This window comes from Siniperca chuatsi, linkage group LG17 (assembly GCF_020085105.1).
Source record: "Siniperca chuatsi isolate FFG_IHB_CAS linkage group LG17, ASM2008510v1, whole genome shotgun sequence".
Lineage (NCBI taxonomy): Eukaryota > Metazoa > Chordata > Actinopteri > Centrarchiformes > Sinipercidae > Siniperca > Siniperca chuatsi.
Window position 1 is genome coordinate 20,151,228 of NC_058058.1, and position 21,934 is coordinate 20,173,161.

The window sequence follows — 21,934 nt, forward strand, 5'->3', positions numbered from 1 at the left end:
TATCAGACAAACATTTCTGTGTGTAGTTGCAGTACCGAAATAAGTGGTGCATTGTCTCTGAGCATTCATCACAAAACATTTTTTGACGGATTTATGTACTGGTACAGTCTTTGGTCGTCACCATAGATATATTCATAACGTGTAGCTCTATCTGGTCGTCACTGACCAATGTAGGTACTTGAAGGCAGCATCACACGGCCTCCTGCTGCTCTCTGCTGCCCTCTGCTGGTTAACACGAGTACAGCTGCTGCGGTGTGATTGGTGGAATGACTGCCTCTCTTGCTTGCGTTGAGCGAGCGCGCGAATGCACCCACGTCTCTCACAGTCGGCTGCTAGCTTACCGTCGTTTACTCTGTGCTTTAAACAAAGCACACCAGAGGGGGACCTGAGACAAGGCTCTTTGTCTCCGTATCGTAGTTAACCTTAAATCTCCGTGGCCTATACGATACCTGCAATGGCGGACAAGGAAGGTAAAGTGAAAGCTTTTATTTTTTTTCAGCAACAAATAACGCGGTTATGTGACATGTCTTAGCTAGCTACCTGGCTAGCTTAGGTAGCAGCTAGCTGCCAAAGCGCCTGAGCTGGCTTTTATCAGTCATAAAATAACCCGGGTAAATTTTCATTGTGTGAGCTATAACAATCTCGGTTTCAATTTACAGTTCTTGTTTTCGCATTGTTTGCCAACAGTTGACGTTATCTGCTATAACGTTATACCCTAGTTGCGAGTAAGGCCTCAGCGCGACTGTCTATATTAAGTATGCTAACGCTAGCAAGAGCACAATCGTGATAGCCAGATAAGCTAATGGTGATATGCTTCTGAAAACACTTCCATACTGCCACATACTGAACACTAGTCACCTAATTTATGTGACATTTGTCGTCTGCAAAGACAACTTTAAACAGCCGTTGATGAAGTGCCGTAGCATTAACTGTTATCAATGCCTTGACTTTCGCTGAGATACACGGGCAGTTCCCTTAATATTAAACTAACACGAAGGTGGAAGCTTTAGACGCATCTTGTAAACGTTTGAAGTAAATAAAAACTGTAAATGTTGGTGAACAATCATTCATCACTAGTCCTGTCATCATTCTCTGTCCTCTCAGCAGGTGCATTTGATGATGCTGTTGAGGAGAGGGTGATAAATGAGGAGTACAAGATCTGGAAGAAAAACACTCCCTTCCTGTACGACCTGGTTATGACCCACGCATTAGAGTGGCCAAGTCTTACTGCTCAGTGGCTGCCTGACGTCTCCAGGTACACAATTTTACACATTGGGCCAGTTGTAATTCTCACATGTGTATACCAACATGCACTCTTTCAATAAGTGTGAATGACATTAATGATAAAACAAATTTTTTCCTACTAGGCCAGAGGGGAAGGATTACAGTGTGCACCGGCTGGTGTTGGGTACTCACACATCTGATGAGCAGAATCACCTGGTCATTGCCAGCGTCCAGCTGCCCAATGATGACGCCCAGTTTGACGCCTCACATTATGACAGCGAAAAAGGAGGTTGGAGACTTGTACAGTCACATGCTAAATAAGAGTGAAAATTCAGGCAGGCAGACTTTTCATGTAGTGTATATGTATAGTATAGTAGGTGTGTTTTAAAGAGATGCATAACATGTACATTACTAATCTTTTAACCCGATTAAGGTGATAAAATAATAATAATAGTAATGATAATTATATTCTTAAGTGGATTAGATGGTTAAAGTGACACTGAGTAGCTATTAGGTACTGTAAATCAAGCAGACACCTCAGTAAGCATTAAAATGCAACTGTTGCATGTAAAATTGTTTCCTTTTGTATTTATTTGCAAAATAGAAGTCACTTAAGTCGGGGTCACCTTTTATTATTAGACTTCTTTGGGCAGATCAGAGTTATTGTCCCTAAATCAATTGCCTTATGCCTCCGCATTGTGTCTCTATACTATAAACATATTTCCTTTTATTTCCCTGCAGAGTTTGGAGGCTTCGGCTCAGTAAGCGGCAAGATTGAGATAGAAATCAAGATCAGCCATGAAGGAGAGGTGAACCGTGCCCGCTATATGCCCCAGAACCCCTGCATCATTGCCACCAAGACCCCCACCTCAGATGTGCTGGTGTTTGACTACACCAAGCACCCCTCCAAGCCAGGTACATAGATCACGCACAGTACAGGACACTGCTAAAGGTGGCATGGGGGCTAATTGGTACCTTTGACATACTGAAAAGTATTTTGTTTAACACATCCTCAATTCTGTGTATCAGGTCTTGTTTATGCTGTGAAAGAAATAGACAATGTGCATTAATTTTATTGTCCACAGATGCTTCTGGAGAGTGTCGCCCTGATCTGCGTCTTAGAGGCCATCAGAAAGAAGGCTATGGTCTCTCCTGGAATCCAAACTTGTCTGGCTCACTACTTAGTGCTTCAGATGACCATGTAAGAGAAAAGTCATGTTTCATTGCTGTATTCAAATATTATCAAGCATCTTTCCATATTTTGGGAGTTTTATTGGGTAACCAGTTTTAGTGGCACATATTCCATACAATAAACTCGTGCTCCATTTCAGGAAATTAACATGGGATCTGAAATATTGATGGGATTTATCTCTCATCTTTCCTAATCTGTAGACTGTCTGTCTGTGGGACATAAGTGCTGTGCCAAAGGAAGGGAAGATAGTAGATGCCAAGACTATCTTCACCGGTCACACTGCTGTGGTGGAAGACGTCTCCTGGCACTTGCTTCACGAGTCACTCTTTGGATCTGTAGCAGATGACCAGAAGCTCATGATGTAAGGAACTTGATAATAAGTCAAATCAGACAGTTGAATGAAACAGTTTATGTGAAAAGTTATGTGATCTTGCACAGTCCATGGAATGATATGTCGTTTTTCACCACAGTTGGGACACTCGTTCGAACAACACCTCCAAACCCAGCCATGCAGTAGATGCCCACACAGCAGAGGTCAACTGTTTGTCATTTAACCCTTACAGCGAGTTCATACTTGCCTCTGGCTCTGCAGACAAGGTAATGCAATATTCCACCACTTCTTAATTGTTGTTATTTAGTTTAATTTACAGCATGGGGTTTAACTCTGTGATATCATGTGCATTTTATAACTCTTTGACTAAAATAATACTGATAATAGTATTGCTCTTTTGTAACTGCAGTGTTAATGCAGAGATTAAGAAAATCTGGCAGGTGTTTGTAATATCTTTCCTGCTCACAGACTGTGGCTCTTTGGGACTTGAGAAACTTAAAACTGAAGCTGCATTCCTTCGAGTCACACAAGGATGAGATCTTCCAGGTAAGATATTTATCACTCATGAAATTTCCTTGAAATAAGGATAGCAGAGTATCGTGTGTTCAAATCTGTATAGTCAGTTAAAAAACAATGGAAGAAATTAAATCACACTGATGCAATTATAAATTGTAATCTCTTGATTTCTCAGACAGAACAGTTTCCAGGTGCTTTGAAGAATTTCTAATGTATAAGTCAAAACGTTATCATAGATCCGAAGCATCAACACTTGTCAAGCAAAGCCATGTACTCTAAGATAAATGTTCCTGACAAATTCTTTATGACGAAAGTTTCAGTATTGTATATCTGTGTTGCTGTTTGGGGTGACCTAATTTGAGTTTTCTGACTCTGGCTTTTCCAGGTTCAGTGGTCACCCCATAATGAGACCATATTGGCATCCAGTGGAACAGACCGTCGCCTCAACGTCTGGGACCTCAGGTAAAGAACTTAACATCTTACCCCCATTGTCCACCGCATGCGGCTGTGTCGCGTTCCGGCTCCATAGCGGCTGCCAGAGATGATCCCCTGCTATTCAGGCCAGTGTGGTAATGTCCACCGGCCTGTGAACGGAACGTCTCACCCATGTTTCAAGTGCGGCTCTTTTCTCAGCTCCACTATCTTTACGCGCCAGGTCTATTTTTGCCAGAGCAAAGCTTTGGTTTTCCTTCTGCTAATTTACCCTATTCAGGGAGTACAGATTAAATTTAAAGATGAGACGACGTGCTGTACTACAGTCAAGTCATTGAAAATATGGCTGCCAAAGAACAGACTGCTTGAAGACACTCCACTTGTGAAACTCCTGTTGCCAAAGAGTTTCCCCTCGGGGATCAATAAAGTATTTGATTCTGAAACAGTGGACATTTGAATCACGACACAGACGTGACAAAGTCGCAGCCGCATCCAATGGACATGTGGGGTTAGTGATACTGCAACATTTTTTGGTACCAGGTTTAACTCTTCTGTCTGTTTTTTGTAGTAAAATCGGAGAGGAGCAGTCACCAGAAGATGCAGAGGATGGCCCGCCTGAGCTACTGGTGAGTCTCATTGAAGACTGCTGAACTTCGGAAGATGAGATTCTCTATTATTGGTAACGTCATCTTGTATCATAATAATGAAAATGGTGGCCTTTTCGTCTATCTACTAGTTTATCCATGGAGGCCACACAGCCAAGATCTCTGACTTCTCCTGGAACCCCAACGAGCCCTGGGTCATCTGCTCGGTGTCTGAAGACAACATTATGCAAGTCTGGCAAATGGTGAGACTACAAGCTGAGACCACATTTTACTAAAGCGTGTTAGGTATGGACAGGCAGAGAACATGATTCGTTCTTTGTATTATATTATCTTGGAGGGAATTATTTTCCCTCAAAAACAACATAGAAGATAATACATTTTACAGCAACATGTTATGGTCACAGACAGCAGACGGCTCTGTCCTCAGGATCCCTTGTCTCTGGATCAGAGCAGGCAACAATGAATTTGCAGGGAAAAGCAGCCATACTTCATTGCAAATTGACGAATTTCCGTAATCAATGATGTCAATTACATTGATGAATCGTCCCAGCCCTAAAGTGTACTAACCTAGTTGTGTGTTTACTCCTTTCTCTTTGTAATACTTTTTTATACTACTTAAACTTCTCTCTTTCCTGTAGCACTGTACTGTTAGAGATGCCAGAAAAGGTAGTAGTTAAGCATGCAGTCTTTTCTTGGTAAAATGTGGTTCTTTGAAAGCCTCAGTCTTTTTCTGGTTGTTCTGGAATCAAAAAATGCCACTGACTTGTAAATATGTCTTGACAACCTGACAGTATGTGGCTGAATGACTGACGCACCGATTCTCCTTTTAGGCTGAGAACATCTATAACGATGAAGATCCAGAGGGTTCGACAGACCCTGAAGCCACAGCCTAACGCCTCTGCTTGCTGTGTCTTAACCTGCGACCTCATCACAAACTGCCAAACTGCCACCTCAGTAGTTTCATGCAGCTACTTCTTCCCATCCTTCTCTACTTTACTGGTGGGACACTGTATGCCGTAAATCACTGTAAATACAAGAAAGAAGAATCATGTGTAGCCCTGGTCCTGTTTTGAATACTCAAAGTGAAGAACTCTCCTTTAACTGAGTAATTTATTGCCTGAAGAATCTCATCCATGTTTTTCGCAGTGCATATAAAAGTTATATTTTTGTAACCAAATTGGCCCTCCCTTCTACACTGAAATGTTTAGCCAATGCTTTTTCAATAATAAATAAAAGGAGTTTCTAGAACTTAAGGTGGTGATCAAACTGACGACCCCAAAGTGGTAATTTACAATAACCTGCTGTTAGAGTGTAAACAGCCCCCTCTGCACATTTTGGAAATGTTACAGAAAAAATGCAGTCCAGCTTTTTGACACAGTGCACAGCATAGTGACATTTACTGTGACTTTGATAGAGGTTGTTCACAGGCTTATTGTCCTAAAAATGTCTTATTTTCATTGCTTCAGTCTGGTCATCACCTAATTGTTCTGGACACTGATTTTCACACCAGCTGCTTCTGAATGAAATTACAATTTTGAAGAGAATCTGTGTTTGAAATGTCCATCTGTGGTCCCACCTCCCCTCCCCTCAGTCATACAATAATCATTTAAATGTTTTCGTGATATAGATTAGTTGTTGAACTTTTTCTATGTTCAATATTTGTACAGTGAGTGCATTCTTAATAAAATGTGTTTCATCCACTTGATGTATTGTCAACATTTCTCAATATAAATGTGTTACATATTTTGTTAATAGGATCAGGAGCTTGTCTTGTTAAGCTTGGAAGTATTTTTAAACAACACTAAATAATCCTTTTAGTCTAAGAGTTAGTTATGCCTCGTGACACTTTGCTCAGACCGTTTTATGTGTCTGGAGTGACATCTTGGTGCTTTTCTGTCTGCTGAACATACTCTCACTCAATTACTGTGTCCCACTGTTTAGTTCTTCAGCCATGTTGCCCTTATAAGTACATGAACCCCTCTGCTTTTCATGCAAACATTAACTCGTCAGTTGCACTCACATTGCAATGAACACAAAGCTTTTATTCATAACAAAACCTTTCTACAAATTGCAGTCTAGTAAATTATTAGACTGTTCTAAAAAAAAAAACATTTGTCAATTTTAGTTTTTTTTAATAGCATGTCTTAATATTTGTAAAGTGCATTAATTGAACCTTGGAGTTCACTATGTTGCAGACAAAAAATTATCAGTTATTAAATCACAGAACTTTTTTTTTTAAATTAAAAACATACAATCATGTTTCCTCCTCATCGTCACACTTGTGGTCCTCAATGGCGGCCCTGTAAGAAAAATCTTTTAATTAGAGCTATTCCCTAAAGGTTTTTTAAAGTATGATACAGAATAGATAAACAAATCATACCTGTAAAGGAGTAGTTGTTTGGTTAGGCTGTCTCTCAACTCCTCTATCTCTTTGGTTTTTCTCTTCTGAATGTTTATCTCGGTCTTGAGCTCTCTGCTGCTCTCCTCCAGACAGTACACTGTCTCCTGTAAGAATGGCATAACTTTACTGGTTTGTGTATCAGGTGACCCTTCTTTCTACTGATGCACAGTTGAAGGACAGTTTGTTCCTTCCAAAGCTCCCCTACCATCTTCTTCCTGTTTGTCTTTCTTTCCTTCTTCCTTGCCAATTGCACTCCCCTGCTTGCTTACCTTGTACTGCTGCACATCTTCTCTTCTCTGTATGTGAATTAGTTTGAGTTTCTCCTCCAAACAAGCCCTCTGGAGCTTCAGCTTTTGGATCTCCTCCTTTAGGGGTCTCAGCTGGACCCTCAGCTCCTGGGCCTGCTCTTTGGCTTTCACCAGTGCTCCGGCGGTTGTCTCTCTCCTCTTCAACAACGTGAGCAAAATGGGTTCATACCTGGCCAAGACAACCATTGACAGTTTAATGAGTGTATAAATGTAAAACAAAAAAAAAGGATGAGAGTAATTATCATGACCAAATACAAACTTTTCAAAAAACAAACCAGTACTAGACAGTGTCAGCACCTGTCCTCCAGGGCTCTCAGCCCACCCTGCACATACTGCTGGATGTCCCCACAGGAGTGCCTCCTGCACTGGGTCAGCTCGTCCTGGGTGTTGGAGGTCTGACTGGAGCTCTGGGCATGAAGCTCTGCTTGTAGGTCTAAGAGCTGTTTTTGTTGGGCTGATCTGAGCTGGGAGCCTTCTTCTGTCAGCTGGAGCACCAGTGACTGCAGCTTGTCCTGGAAGAAAGAGATTTTTATGTGGAGGCTTCCTTAGAAATGCGATGAACAGATAAAGATTTTTCTTGAGGAGTTTCTTACCTCTTCTCTCTTTAGCAGCTCCACCTCACGGTGCTGGGTGTTCAGAGCGACCTGGTTGTGAGCACAGTCCCTAACCATGGCAAACAGCCTCCTCTTCAGCTTTCTGAGCTCCTCCTGCAGCCCCTGTCTCTCCAGGTTCACCTTCCACATCCTCCTCTCCTCCTCTGCTCTCTCCTCCCTAAGGCTCTGAATCTCCCTCTTCCTCTCTTTTCTTCTCCCTTCTTCCTCACTCTTCAGTGCGTTCATCAGCTCTGCCACTTTGCTATCAACTGGCTCCTCTTCCTCCTCATTGCTCCCCTCTGCCTCCTCTCCGTCTTTATTCCCTCTCAACTCCAGCACCTCTGCCAGCAGTTCCTTCCTCCTCTTCTCTAACCGCTGTACCTCCTCTATGCACTCCTCCATCTGTGACCCTATTGCGCCTAGTTCATTCATGCCAGATCCCAGATCAATGGTGTCCATCTTGAGCTCCTGTCTCTCTTCAGCTGGCCATTCAATGTTTACTTCAATCCCAGGTACGTCTCCCTTCGTCTGTGTGCCTTCATTAGTAGACACATATCCTGTCTTTGTCGGCTCACAGTACATTGGATCATTTTCTGTACTATCTAATGGCATTGATGGCCCTGAAAACCTGAACTGAGGATCAAGAAGCCCCTTGTCTGTTTTCAGATTCCCTTGCCTTTCCAATATTTCTTTTGAGAAGCCACCCATGCTGTCACAGCTAAGCACAGGATTCTGCTGGCTTCCATTTGTTGCTGAACCTGCTGTCACCTCATTTCTGCTTTTCTTGGAAGCTTCATCTCCCTCTGCATGTTGACCAGCCCAGGTTTCTAATTGCAATGGCTGGGTCTCCAACTTCATGGGCCTCCCTTGCTGAATGGGCACTAGTGTTGTACCCCTGCAAAAATGAGGATTCTTACTGATGTGTACATATTCTTGGCTTGCATCTGTGACCCAGTCTTGGGGTTCAAAGTCCATCCCAGTCTCTTCCATACAGCTCTCCAGCATGGCCAACATCCCCAACAGCTGGCCCTCGTACTCCACCATGGTGTCACTCAGTTTGTTCCCCGCTGAAGTGAGAGGCATTTCTCTTTGGCGAGAAACTTCTGTGGTCACTCCCCACCTGTTGATGATGGTGCCCAAGCCTGGCGACTGGCCTTGTGCTGGCTGGTCTTCTGTTCCAGCCCCATCCATGTGTGTGTCAATGTAGCTTGTGGAAAGATATGCTTGGGGAGAAATACTTGTTTCTCCGTAGCTCTCCATTGTGTCTTCCTGTTTGCTGTGGTTATGAGTTGATTCAGTCAGGCTTGTTTCATTGTAACTTTCTGAGAAGTGAGAGCCAAAAGGGATACCAGTGAGCTCCCCACAGCTTTTCAGTAAGTCATCCATATTCTGTAAGTATGGCTTAATTAAAGTAGATTGATTCAGCTGTGTTCCTGTGAAGGTGAGTCCGGATTGTGCCATGCTGCACTCTCTTTGCTCCATGAGGGTTCTGTCCTGATCCGCATCCTCTTCTTTAATGAAGAGAGGGTCAAACCCTGTAGATGAAATGTTATCGTCCAGGTCCTCCATTGGTTTAGCCTAATTCTTGTAGCCACTTTCGATGTAGAAGCCTCTTTTACAACTGTCTCATCCCTTGACAAAAGCAGATGATTATGTTAGACAGCCTAGCTGATGCATATTAAGCATGATAGCTGTAGTTGTTGACAGTCGTGTTGCATGTCACAAATACTAGGCCTGGCCTGCACTGATGACATGTCAACGGAGGAGTTGGGTTAATATTTTGGCCAGACTTCTGTGTAAGCTATGCTGATGTCATTAGCACATGTGGGTATGTAGAGCTGGGCAAGGGGGCAGTTTAGCAGATGGTATGCTACCAGCAGCTGTCCCACTAGATGCCCCAGGGACTGACTGACTGCTTGGCAATGATCAGGCCACCTCAAACAAGGCTACTCTTTCACATGAACACTGCAACAGTACTACTATGAACACACACAAACGGCTTTCGTCTGAAGCTCCAACAAGTGGCATTACACAGATTACATTAGAGAGCAGATTATCATAACATGTCATTGTGCCGATGGATGGGCATTTGCACTCTCCCCTGGTGAATAATGTCACTGTAATTTCACCCTTCGAGGTGTTTGCCAAGACTGGCCAGAGACTCCGAGAGTAAATTGATCAAATTGACCCAATACTGTCATCAGCAGCGATTTGTAATGTAAAAAGGGGATGGAAGACAAGTGCAACATTTATTTGATAGCTGCTGTTTCCTCGCCAAAACCTCCTCGACCAAATTTCAAGACGCAGCTCTTGCATTTGTGTTAAACTGAGTCAGATAATACAAGTAATGTTGGGTACTAAAATCTACAGCACCAACAACTCCCTTCTTTCTTTCTCCCTCTGTCTTTTGTTTTGTCTTGTAAGTGTCCCCAGTGCCCAAGGACTGGACAGTGTTGTGTTATGCATGGGCATGACAAGACGTGACAGTCACCAGCTGTCTTGCTGCAAGTCACATTCCTTTATACCTCCACCACCCAAAAACTGCACTGGCCTATATTTGCTGAGCATTCTGAACATTTACTTTTCTTCTTATATTAAACATAAAAAAATAACTTTCTTTTAAGCTTCATGTGATACGTGGTTTATTGTTTTAACTGCTATTACTTCACTTCAGTTAGTTATTTGAATGTTGAATGGTTAGTGTTTGGATTTTCTACAGGGGTTTCCATTCAAATTTGATCAACATTAGTTACACAAACCATCATATATAAACATGAAATCTAGTTGTACTTACTTCTGCGTATATGCCTTTTTCTTCTGCCCTTATGCGGTATCCTGTATCTGTTAGAAACGAGTTGTGGTTCAAATGACAAAGCAAAGTGAGCGGCAAAGAGTGAGCGGCAAAGAGTGAGCAGCAAAGAGTGAGCAGCAAAGACTGAGCGGGAGCAGTGTGTGCAGATGAACTGGGGGGGGGGGGTAAAAACAGTTGACCCAGCCTCCCTCTCAGTCAGTGTGCTGCTATGTGTGACCATGACTACCTCAAATCTGTTTAGGTTTATTAATAAACACTCGGCTGGGAGAAAGAGGAGCCACAGCGGGCTGTTTCGACCCAAGAGAGATTAAAGATTTTCCAAAACGCACCTCTAAGAATTATACTGGACACCTGGTAGCTATAGTTTATAACCAGTTTGTCTAACTTTTATTTGTTGGAAAGCTCCACAACGGGCTCGCTGAAAGGTTGACGTATTTTGATTGTCAGAAAACATGCATTTTCATAAATCAGGTGACATTGTCTTTATATACAAAGAGTAATCTGCCTTTTTTTCAAGATATCAGTCATTTCAGAATAAACAGAAGGTGAAACTGCATTAGAAAGTACAATTAAATAATTCACTGACTGAATGTTTCATTAGTTTTGAGATACGCTTGGTAAGATCATCACTTTTTGCATCAGTAGAACTTGTAGCACACATACATCTTTTAGTTTTTACTTCTATAATACCAGATTGACTGGTGGAGTTACAGCTGGATGCATTTATTATGGCTGTTGAGAGGTGTGTGTGTGTGCGTGTGTGTGTTTATGATGAAAGAGAACATGGCTCTAAGATTCCACCCGTGCCTCATCATTATCGAGAAGCCTTTAAATAGCTCCCTGCACTTTTCTGGCCACTTCCCACGGGAGGATTGGTTTTCACCTAAACTTCTGACCCCAACAATGGACCACAGGTGGTCTTCTGTAGTCTGAGGAGAGGGCAGTGAGGATGAGACAGGGCTGTAAAAGACGTGAAAAGATGTGGCAGAATGCCAGATGTAGAAGAACGGGAAAAGGGATAAAGGAGGAGACAATAGAGATGGTGAAATGTTGAGAAATACTGATCGGTGAAAATAAGATTTCGGTGTGACCTGTATCTTGAGCAGACTACACGTTTTTATTATTTTTACTCCCAAAACTCTGATTTACATTTTATAGACTTTCATTTAGGTAATGGTAGTTTATCATTAATTTGATATACATTTTATGAGTTATATGCTTTTTGTCTTGCTTTTCATATTTCATACCTTTCATTACACATGATCTTTTGAATATTTCTCAATGTAGGCCTATAGGAACACATGTAACAGTTAGACACCACTAGATGGCCTCACAGTTTAATTTGAACTCTTCTCATCCTAAGGTTAACATAGTGTGTCTAACTTTGAACAACCAGTTAAGACACAGTTTCAACCTCTCAACACAGTCTTTCTGTAAGGTTTTCTATGAATATAGCATTTAATTTAATGGTCATGATTGAACTGTAAATACAGGATTAAAACACCAATGTAATTAGCACTAGTATTATCTAGTTTTTCACAAGATCTCAGCGTTTGTTTTTCTTGTTATTTTTTTACATTTGTCAGTGAAGGCTAATGCCTGCTATACAAAGGGATATAGACATAGAAAGAAAATGATGGGCGCCTATTTAGCTTTTTTGTGCGATAAAATGAACAAAACTATCCAATGACCCTTTTTACTAAATATACCTTTATTTGCAATTAACACCCTGTAAAATAGTGATGGACATTCCTTTGAGATTCTGATTCAGTGTTTCCATGACAAGATTATGTCCCTTGTGCTCAAGAAAAGATGTAATATTTATCTAATTCTCCCTTGTTGACCACTGCGACTCTGTGTTTTGGCAAGTCAAGGCTTTGGAAGAGAGACGGTAATTTACATGAAGTTATGTCGGGGGATTATTTGTTTCAACACACTGTTGTGCTGATGAACATCCACACAGCCATTGGGATCTAGAGAGAGACTTTGAGACTCTCCCTCACTTGCCTGCCATAAAAATCATCATCTTTTCAGCTCTTCTTTGTCTCTTTTCTATAATTTCCTTCGTAGAGGATGGAGAGATCATCACTGTGTGTGTGTGTGTGTGTGTGTGTGTGTGTGTGGGTGTAGACTAGGACAAGGGGGAAACCAAATATTTAAGGGGGCGTTGTGGTTGAGGGCTGAATGTCCCACTGGGAAAAGCCATATGTTGGACATTCAGTTAGACTGTTCTGTTACTGTCTGCTCCAATCTGCAGTACTGTCCAAACTCACCAGAACATCCTGTCAGTGTGTCCTCCTCTTCCTCCTTGGACTTTGGTGGAGGACCACCTCTGCAGAACAGTATCCAGTGTATTTATTCACTAAAATCTGTTCTAGGATCAGTTAAGCTTCCAGCTGATCATCTGTTTTTATGTATTTTCCAAAACCTGTGTTAACTGGGGGACACATTAAGTGCCTTTCTCTTGAGTTGGTTCGCTAGTCGTGGGTGAACGAGACAAACCGGGAAACCCTCCGTCCCCCCTGTTTAAAATGAACAAATTGCCTACTGGTAGCACATCTTTCTAAAATATGACCCACCAGCCCGCGTGTACAGCCAAAACACTAGCAGTCGCTGTTTTTGTCTTCATCCAACATGCATTGTTTCTTATAGATGCATCAAATTTACATACGGTAACCTGTACTAATGGGAACAAAAGCATTTAGAGGAGCACTTCTACAAAATGTGAAATGTTCAAAAATGCCAGAAAGAAAAAGTATCAAGACTTCAACAATCCATACATGTGCTGTGCGTCGGTGGGAAAACCAACGCCTGTACATTTTGAAAAGAGACCCCAACAACAGTCAGTGATTAGGAAAGGTTTATCAGCATTTATTTATTACATGGCAGAAAAAATCTGTACACGGATATGTTCATGCACAGGTACATGTTCAAAAATTAGGTTCATAATACTAACAGTGTCCTTGGGATGCTGCTCTGTTCGCTATACAGGAAAAACTCTGAAGAACAAGTTTGTTTCTCTGAAATCATAGATTCATTGTTCCTCTTGTGTGTTAGATCAGCTGACATCAGGTAGCGGTAAACGTTTTTCCTTACAGTAAGTCAGAAGGGCATGGATGCCATTTTTAGTCACAGTTTTCATAATCTCACTTTCACACTGGTGCTTCCCAGTACAACCAGTCTTCTACTGCTGAGATCAGAGATAAAATGCCTTGCTCATGGGTCCCTTGACAACTATTTATTGTGGTAAGAGAGAACATTGCTCCTTCAGTTTCCCCAGACACATTGTCTCAGTTGGTCTGTGGATTTGAAATGATAACAAACGCACTTTTCCAACCTCTAACTTCTGTCCTCTCACTGTGTTGTTCCCTGTCATGCCATGCATCATACAACATTGTCTCACTAAGGCTAAGTGTGTTTTAATGACAGTGACCTTATCGGGTGTTTATTTTAAAGAGAGTGCCTCTGCTACATAATTGTCAGCCGCCATCTTCTTACTGTCATCAGCCACCCAGTGTTTGTACCAGTTGGCTTTTCATGGTCTTAAGGGATCATTTAATATAATGAAGTAGGGGGCCCCATGTACGTTCTTCAGGGTGTTTTTCCACTGTTCTGGACTAAGCATGTTTCCTCTATTTAAAGATGACGGACACGCATACCCTTAAAAAGACACAGAGCAGCTACAGCTTGTTTCCACAGCGCTTTGATAAGCTTTTTTTTTATCTCACCCAAGACTCTTTTCAAATTAGTCTACTTCTGTTTAAAATCAAAATGTAGAAGTTTCTCACTTTCCAACAGGTTTCTGAAAGTTTTGAAAATAGCCCTCATTGTAAAGTGTTGGGAAAGAGCCCAGGTTTTTTTTAGTATTGCATCAACCTTTTCTGTCAATCGTTTATTGTTCAGCTTAGCACCTTTATACTATTGCTTAGTCGCAACCAGCTCCCATGAAGGGACACTGCAGATGATAATAGCTGATATGGAGAGATGAGATGAGCTGACAGAGATGAGATCACATGCTCAGTCAGTGAGGATCATAGTATGGGTTCAGTCATGGGTGACAGACTTCATCTACATAGTGAACAGTGTCAACAATAAAACCATTAGGAGAGATTGAACGTTGATCTGTAAATCTTTAACCTAAGACTTGATAAACAGGAATATTAGATTTAAATAGAGGCTCAGTGTTTGTTTATGTGTTGAACAGGTTGTTTGGCTGCATGTACAAGCTTGCACGTAACGTCTGCATTTACTGTAGGCCTATAGTGTCACAAGTTCCTCTAATCAAGGGCATTCGTCTGATAAGAGGTTTTGAAATCTCTCGCAAGAGCAAGATGTATTGTTCACTTGTTTCTGGAAATGTTTGCAGTTCTTAGCCATGCTAGTTGTGTTGCTCTGGAAATGGCCGTGTCGGTAGGTCTGTCTGTCAATCGGTTGGTGGGTCCACTACATTGGTCCAAACTGAAATATCTCAACAACTATTGGATGGATTAAGATGAACCACAGAGGATGAAGCCTACTGACTTTGGTGATCCCCTGACTTTTCTTTTTTGCGCCACCATGAGGTTCACATTTGTGGTTTCAAGTGAAATATCTTGACATCTATTGGATGGATTGCCATGAAATTGGTACAGGCATTCATGTTCCACTCAGCATGAATTGTGATCAATTGTGATCACTTTGATCCTTTAATTCGTCATCTAGCAGCATCATCAGGTCCAATAATAAAATAAAAAATCTGTCCCATATTTGAACAAATACCTCTAATGACATTCCCATCAGCATCGGTTGCACTTTGAGTTTAGTGCTAATTACTGATGTTAGCATATGTAAACAAGCTAAATTAAGATGTGTTAGCATTTAGCTCACAGCAACCCTGTGCCTAAGTGCAGCCTCACAGAGCTGCTAGCATGGCTGTAGACTCATAGTCTTGTTTCAACATTAGTATACATGGATCTCACTTGGGTCCCGCTGGAGAAAGAGACAGAAAGTACACCAACATATTATCCACCACACTAGTCAGTATAAATTGTAGCATTCCTCTGGTCTTACTCATCTCTCTCCAGTAGAGGCTCACCCAGCTCTTACTGGTGCCACTTTTAGCACAAACCATTTATCATAAAGGCTCCAAGAGGACTGTGTTCACCTGAAGCTTTAAACCCAAACATGCAAAGCTTGGATGTAAAGTTAATGTTGTCACTGCTATGAGTCATTGGCTGGTGTGTGTGTTTGTGTGTGTGTACAGCATGTGTGGATGTGTCCATGTGCATGAGTGCTTGTGGTACTACAGTAAATATTAAGATGGCTGCTTAATAAGTTTTATGACTTTTCAAAAGTTAACAAATACATTCTTGCACTCTCCCAGAAGCCTTAGACTTAGACTGCACAAACATTTTCTTAATCCCTGTTGTTTTCAGAAATGGTTTCACCAAAGAGAATCACCCCTCTGTTTCCAGCTCTCTTAATTAGATGTTGTGCGAGTGCCAATCCTGTTATTTTAATAAAGATTCGACAGAGGTCACCTCAGGTTTCCTGGCTGTGACGTCAGAGCCTCATTTAAACAACCCCCCGGAGAGAGTGAAAACAGGCAAAGTTCCTCTGCAAATAGTGAGAGGGAGAGACAAAGAAAGAAAGAAAGAAAGAAAGAAAGAGAGATGGTTGGATGGATGGATGGAAACTTGTGGCCTGTTTTTGTCCAGTCCCAAACAACCCAGCAGCAACCACACCCTCTCAGGAATTCCTGCTGCAAAAATATTTCATGTTTTTAAAGGAGTGAAGCAGTTCACCCGTACCATAACATGTTAAATGTTTTCTTACTTGAAAAGCCTCCATGTTGCATAAAAGCATATACATGAAACTTAATGTGACCATTTATTATATGTACAAAATTTATTTTTGCAGTAGAGAACATTGGTTTTGTTAACTAATGTTATGTACCGAGCATCTATATAAATAGTTATCTAAAAAGTTCATTACAAGATGAATAAAAATGAGAAGGATAAATATATAGTTAATCAGTGACAACAAATATTTTACACAAGAAAAGCGATTTATGTGATGAATGTTACATGTAGTAACCAACCCTAACTATACCTTGGTTAGGGTTGGGGTTAGTCAGATAAGATAGCAAACATTCTAACAACCAAAGGTCAAAGGACAGAATAGCTAGAAAAAGACAATAAAACAATTCCAGACTGTAGTCCAAGAAAAAGTCAAAAACAAGGTTGTTCTTAATCAAAAGTATCTTGTATCTAGGCCTAAATATTGCTGCGTGGTTTATATTTGAGTATATTGCGGGTATAAGTCTGTGTGTGTATGAATTGTCGGCCAGATGGCTCTGTACACAGCCAGTGTGTTTTGGCTCTGAACACTCCCGGATTCTGAGAAATAGTTTACTGACAGTTTCACTCCGAACATCGGACACACAGGGCTTTGTATGTTTGCTCTTACTATGTTTTATTATTTCATCTTCAGTAAAGGTCATGGACCATTTATAACATTTATTATTCCCTTTATTTAATTTACATCTGTGTATGTATGTCCAGGAAAGGTCAAGTCAACTTAAAGCAAGAACCATCAACAGGCCAGCTTCAACTTGTCCAGGCAAAAACAAACACTGATTGGCTAATAAAATTTGATAGATGCCTTAAGGGTCACAAAGCTGATCTATGACAGGGTTACACACACATGGAGATCCCACCCACCTCCTCTTCTCTAGATAGAATTAAACAGATAGAAACACTGATCAACATTAAAATTCTATACTGCATTATTCTTGGATTATAGGTATGTTGTGTCATTGATTTCCAGATACTGAATAACACACCTGTCCTTTGGAATGACAAAGGGGCGAATTCACAAAAAGATTGCGCAGCTTTTGCGGCCGCTAAACCTGCATAAATACGACAAAAAGAAACCGTGTAATTCTCAAAGCACCCGCAAAGGGTCAACTGCAGATGAACATTTAACAGACGCAAAACAATGGCAAATTGCACTCAGCTGCAAAACTTTATGGGCGTGTTTGCGCTGAAATATCATTAGAGCAATATCTTTTGTGAATTGGACCTTGAGACGGCGCAGATAACGGCTGCAAATGATGTGCAATTCATGGTGCTATCAGCGGGCGCAATTTATTCTTTGTGAATTCGCCACCAGAGTGTAATAACTTTAAGAGTCACAAACTGCTGTGTTTCAAGGATATTGCTTCTTTTAGGGTAGAACTAACAGCTAGTAAGAAAATGACCCTCCTTTAGCCTTACTGTCGTCTGGCTCTTGGACCAAATTGTTCCCCAGAGGCACCAATAAAACAGACAACAGCCAACTCTTACAGCTTCATTTTCAGCAGGTTCAACCCATATTTTGTCTTTCCTGCCCTCCTCTCTCTCTCACATAACCTACTCACCAGAGACATGACTCAACAATATTTCTAAGACTTTCTCTCTTTTCTCATGAAGTTAATGAAATGGACACGTCCCTCACGCTCTTACAACCTTATAACCTAGTCTTTTTGTGCCTCCATTAAAGGCAGGTCAGAGGAATGTGGAAGTGGCTGGCCCTACCAACCAAGGGCAACAGCATGCCTGGAAAGGAAAAAGTGGAGTGCAGTGGGGTCAGAGAATTGTTTTTAAGCTCCTCCTTTTTCTTTGCACTTTTTCACTCTTGAACTACTTTGTTTTATACTTTTGTTCATTCCTCTTCCCATACCCCTTTTTAAACCAGAACACACTGCCAACAGAGACTGTAACATCTATTCTAGTTGGAGGCTGGTGAGACAAAGCTGTCTCTGTTGCACAGAGGAATCCCCCTCTGTGTGTTTCATAGCTGAGTATCAACCTGCAACCTCTCCCTCTTCTCTTTAAAACTATTATTACATGCCATGATTCTCTCTCTGTCCTCATTTCTCTTTCTCTTTCACCTCCCTTTCCACCCTTCCCGTCCTCGCAGTTGTTTGACGTTATAAACAGTGGACTGTGGAATGTAATTTTAGAGAGTTTTCAGTGCTTTTGTTTACTCATTGGTTCTTAGAAATGTATTTCTAGGGGTTAAACATGCACACACGTTATAGTGGTGATGAAACAAAACAACAGCTTGATGCCATTGAGACATGTGATGGTGTTTTTTGATGTAGTTTCAGTGTTGTATGCTTTTGTTTGAGAAATGGACAGCGAGAAGCAGTCGGTGCAGAAAGAATGTGTCTGTCACAGGACAAAAGCAGGTCGGGAATGAGAATGCTGGTCCGAGAGAGCCGGGCTTACCCCAACCGGCAGAATGGATTTCCTGCCTGCAGCCTCCTTTCAGTCACATCTAACACACATACACACAGCTCATTGACAGAAAGTTTGTGTTGCTGTTGGTAGTTTGTCTGATTATGGTACTGTTTGAGAGGAGAGTCTCAATACCTCAACTGTCCTTGAGCAAGGTGCTTACCCCCAATTGCTCCACTGATGTTCTATCCATTATATCAGCTGTATTCTTACAATCCATCATATTCGTGCAGATATAACAAAGTACTTAAAAAAAAAAAAACTAACGTGTCCAGTAGTTACAACAAGGGATCCAGTTACTTTTCAGTGCTGACATTACATTATAATGCATAATTTCATGTTTACTCTTGTAGTTATAGATATATAACTATATAGTGTTGGGCAATATAATATGTACCAATACCAAGACAATAAAAATTCAGACTGTTTATACCGAGGTTGCCATCCCTTTGTTTCAGGTTGTATTAGACCTTGCAAGCAACGTTATAAATCAATGAGCACAACTGTTTTGTATGTTGATTTTTAGCCATGCTTGTGGCGTAACTCATGGGATGGCAATGCCGGTCAGTCAGTCCATCACTTCACCAGACTGAAATATCTCAAATCTTTTACAGACATTCATGGTCCCCAGAGGATGAATCATAATGGCGTTGGTGGTTTCCTGTAGCATTATCATGAGGTTGACATTTTAGATTATTAGTGAATTGTTTTGACAGCTATTGACAGGATGGGTTTCCATGAAATTTAGTACAGACATTCATATTCCTCTCCTCTCAGGATAAATTGTAACAACCTTGCATATACTGTAGCACCATCATCAGGTCAGTTTTTTATTTTCCAACACTCTGGTTTATGACCCAATACCTGAAAAACTGATGACATTCCCATCAGCCTCAGCTGTACTTTGTGTTTATTGCTAATTAGCAAATGTTAGCATGCTAAGATGGTGAACACGATAAACATATCTGCAAAACATCAGCATGTTAGCAAGCTGAAATTAGTGTTTAGCTTAAAGCATTACTGTGATTAATTACAGCCTCACAGAGCCACTAGCATGGCTGTAGACTCTTTCTATTTCAGTTTAATTCACTGGAATAGCCAAAACAAGACATTAGCATCTGGTTATTTTATCGATAAACCTATCCTCAATTGAATTTCCAGAAAATTTACTATATCATGATATATACCAATATTGTGGTATAAAATTGACCATGTCCATGATATAAAATTTTATCCATATCGCCACCCCTACTTGTGAGGCACCAGAGGCTCCTTGTGCTTGCTGTTATGTTTTGGACTTGTCTTCAGACTGTTTGAACTTGTTTTGAGCAGTGGTTATGTTTTTATGCACACAGTATTCCAGATACTAACTAATTTTCTGCAATATTTATTATTTATACATAACAAGGTCCTGTATATCTCTATAATCATGAGCCCATAAATAAACAGAATTGCTGCATGTCTGTATTCCTCCACTAATGATATAGAATTAAGTTTGTTGCAACTACATAGGAACTGGATTCCAAAACTTGCTCAGTCGTCTCATTGCCTTATATATATCTTATTCTACATCTATGTTAATTTGTTTGCATGACCATCTGCCTTCCAAACAAAAGTCTGAACATTTAATCTTTTCTCTAGCAGGAAGAAGGCTTGGAAAAGAATATGGGTGTGCATGTAAACATAGCCAGCACATGTAGCTACAACAGTTGAGCTAGAAAAGTAGAGATGGAGAAAGAGAGATACAGAGGGGAACAGAGTAAGGGAGGATTGGTGATACATTCCCCTGTAGGCTCATAGTGTTCTGGTGGTTAATGATTTTGTACCTCTTACTGCGCACACACACACACACTCGCTCAGACTGTACAGCTCCCTTGCAGACATACAGAGGGTTGCTGTTTTCTATTGAATTACCATGGAAACCGTTAAAACATCTGTTAGGCATGAGTGAACTAAACTATGACTCATTTTAACCCCTCCCAACACCCCAGTACACGCATTCAGTATGGATTCCCCCACCACATGCACACACAAAAAAACAGAGAAATCATGAATCATCACTCACTCAAAAATGTGCAACAGGTCAGTTTTTTGGGGAAAAGGAAATGAACTTTTAATGATTTCTAAAGGAAACAAAGGGAATCTGCCGCATGATCTCAATTTGACACAATATTTTGTGTGTTAAGTAAATTTACTCCATATGTTGACTCCACTCTTGGTTGAAGATCATCCTTACGATTCTCCATTATGTTTGCTCACGAGGTATAGCAAGAGGCTGCCGACTAGCACTGAGAGTATATGATCTACTTGAGGAATGAAGGCCATTAAAGTTGCAGCATATGAGTGCCAAACTGACAGTGACATGCTTACGTCGTGCTCCAGAATTGGCTCAGGAATCCCAACAGACAGGTAATTTGGCTGCCTCATCTCAGGAGCTAAATGAAGACAGTGACCCACAGCTCGCTGACAATATAAATTAAACAGACAGAATATAGAATATAGAGTTAGGTAATATCTATCACATATAATATCAGAAAGATACACACTTTTTTACGTCAGCTAAGTCTAGATGCAAATAAAAATCTGGATGGAAAGTATTTTCCGTTATAGTAGATAGTGGCTTTAGCTGAGAGGACAGAAAAGCAAATCTCTGGACCAGCTTTAAAACTGATGTGAGTGTAAAAAAATATTGTCTTCCTAAACAATTATTGACAGCTGTTGTTAAGTCGGGTGCTTTTTAAGGTTTTAATTTCTTTTTATTGTAGCTATGAGCTAGAAAGTTAAGCTAAAAACCCAGGAGTTTGAGTTAAAAAACTAAAAAAACAAGCAGCATTATTATACCTGTAATTTTCATGTGGATGTATTCCCTCTTCAGTGATATTTGTGTTGGATTTCTGCTCTAATTAACAAGTTTACCTCTGTGATGTTGGTTCTCTATGGCTGCTGAAAGACATTCATTGTTTAACAATAACATACATGTTCAATCTACATTCCTTGGATACAGATATTACATTTATTACAAAATACAGTTTTTCCGTTAGCATAGAATTTACCATAAGCTGAATGAAGCCCTTTGTTGCTAATATACAAATTGTATTGTAGACTATAGTCACAGTTGTGTCTCAGTCTGTTCCCCCAAGGCAGCTACACCTCCTCCACCTTCTGTCCTGCTTGCTTGTCCTTCCTTACCCAAGTGGGTCCTCTCCACATTCAAACCAGATGAGCCAGTCCCACGACACACACACACGCACTTCACCCC

General features: G+C 40.9%; 2 protein-coding genes and 1 long non-coding RNA gene across 4 annotated transcripts; 1 reads left to right on the plus strand and 2 right to left on the minus strand.

The window, feature by feature from the left end:
* The first annotated feature begins 272 nt into the window (after positions 1-272).
* rbbp4 (retinoblastoma binding protein 4) lies at positions 273-6,000 on the plus strand. Of its 2 annotated transcripts, none has more exons than XM_044171323.1 (12): positions 273-470; positions 1,105-1,255; positions 1,368-1,513; positions 1,966-2,139; positions 2,310-2,425; positions 2,617-2,777; positions 2,887-3,013; positions 3,216-3,293; positions 3,649-3,725; positions 4,264-4,321; positions 4,432-4,542; positions 5,131-6,000. In XM_044171323.1, the coding sequence occupies exons 1-12, from the start codon at positions 455-457 to the stop codon at positions 5,191-5,193; spliced, it is 1,278 nt and encodes a 425-aa protein (XP_044027258.1). In that variant the 5' UTR covers positions 273-454; the 3' UTR covers positions 5,194-6,000. The 2 variants fall into 2 exon arrangements, with proteins under 2 accessions (XP_044027258.1, XP_044027259.1); XM_044171324.1 differs by having other exon boundaries at positions 283-470; positions 1,108-1,255.
* A 321-nt stretch (positions 6,001-6,321) lies between these two features.
* sync (syncoilin, intermediate filament protein) lies at positions 6,322-10,561 on the minus strand. The gene is made up of 6 exons (XM_044171315.1): positions 10,397-10,561; positions 7,603-9,234; positions 7,307-7,521; positions 6,971-7,178; positions 6,681-6,805; positions 6,322-6,600 (listed from the first exon to the last, which is right to left on the minus strand). The coding sequence occupies exons 2-6, from the start codon at positions 9,169-9,171 to the stop codon at positions 6,555-6,557; spliced, it is 2,163 nt and encodes a 720-aa protein (XP_044027250.1). The 5' UTR covers positions 9,172-9,234; positions 10,397-10,561; the 3' UTR covers positions 6,322-6,554.
* A 10,057-nt stretch (positions 10,562-20,618) lies between these two features.
* On the minus strand, positions 20,619-21,887 carry LOC122864167. The gene is made up of 3 exons (XR_006375154.1): positions 21,729-21,887; positions 21,517-21,615; positions 20,619-21,138 (listed from the first exon to the last, which is right to left on the minus strand). It is a non-coding gene; the product is annotated as an uncharacterized LOC122864167 (long non-coding RNA).
* Between the last annotated feature and the right edge of the window lie 47 nt (positions 21,888-21,934).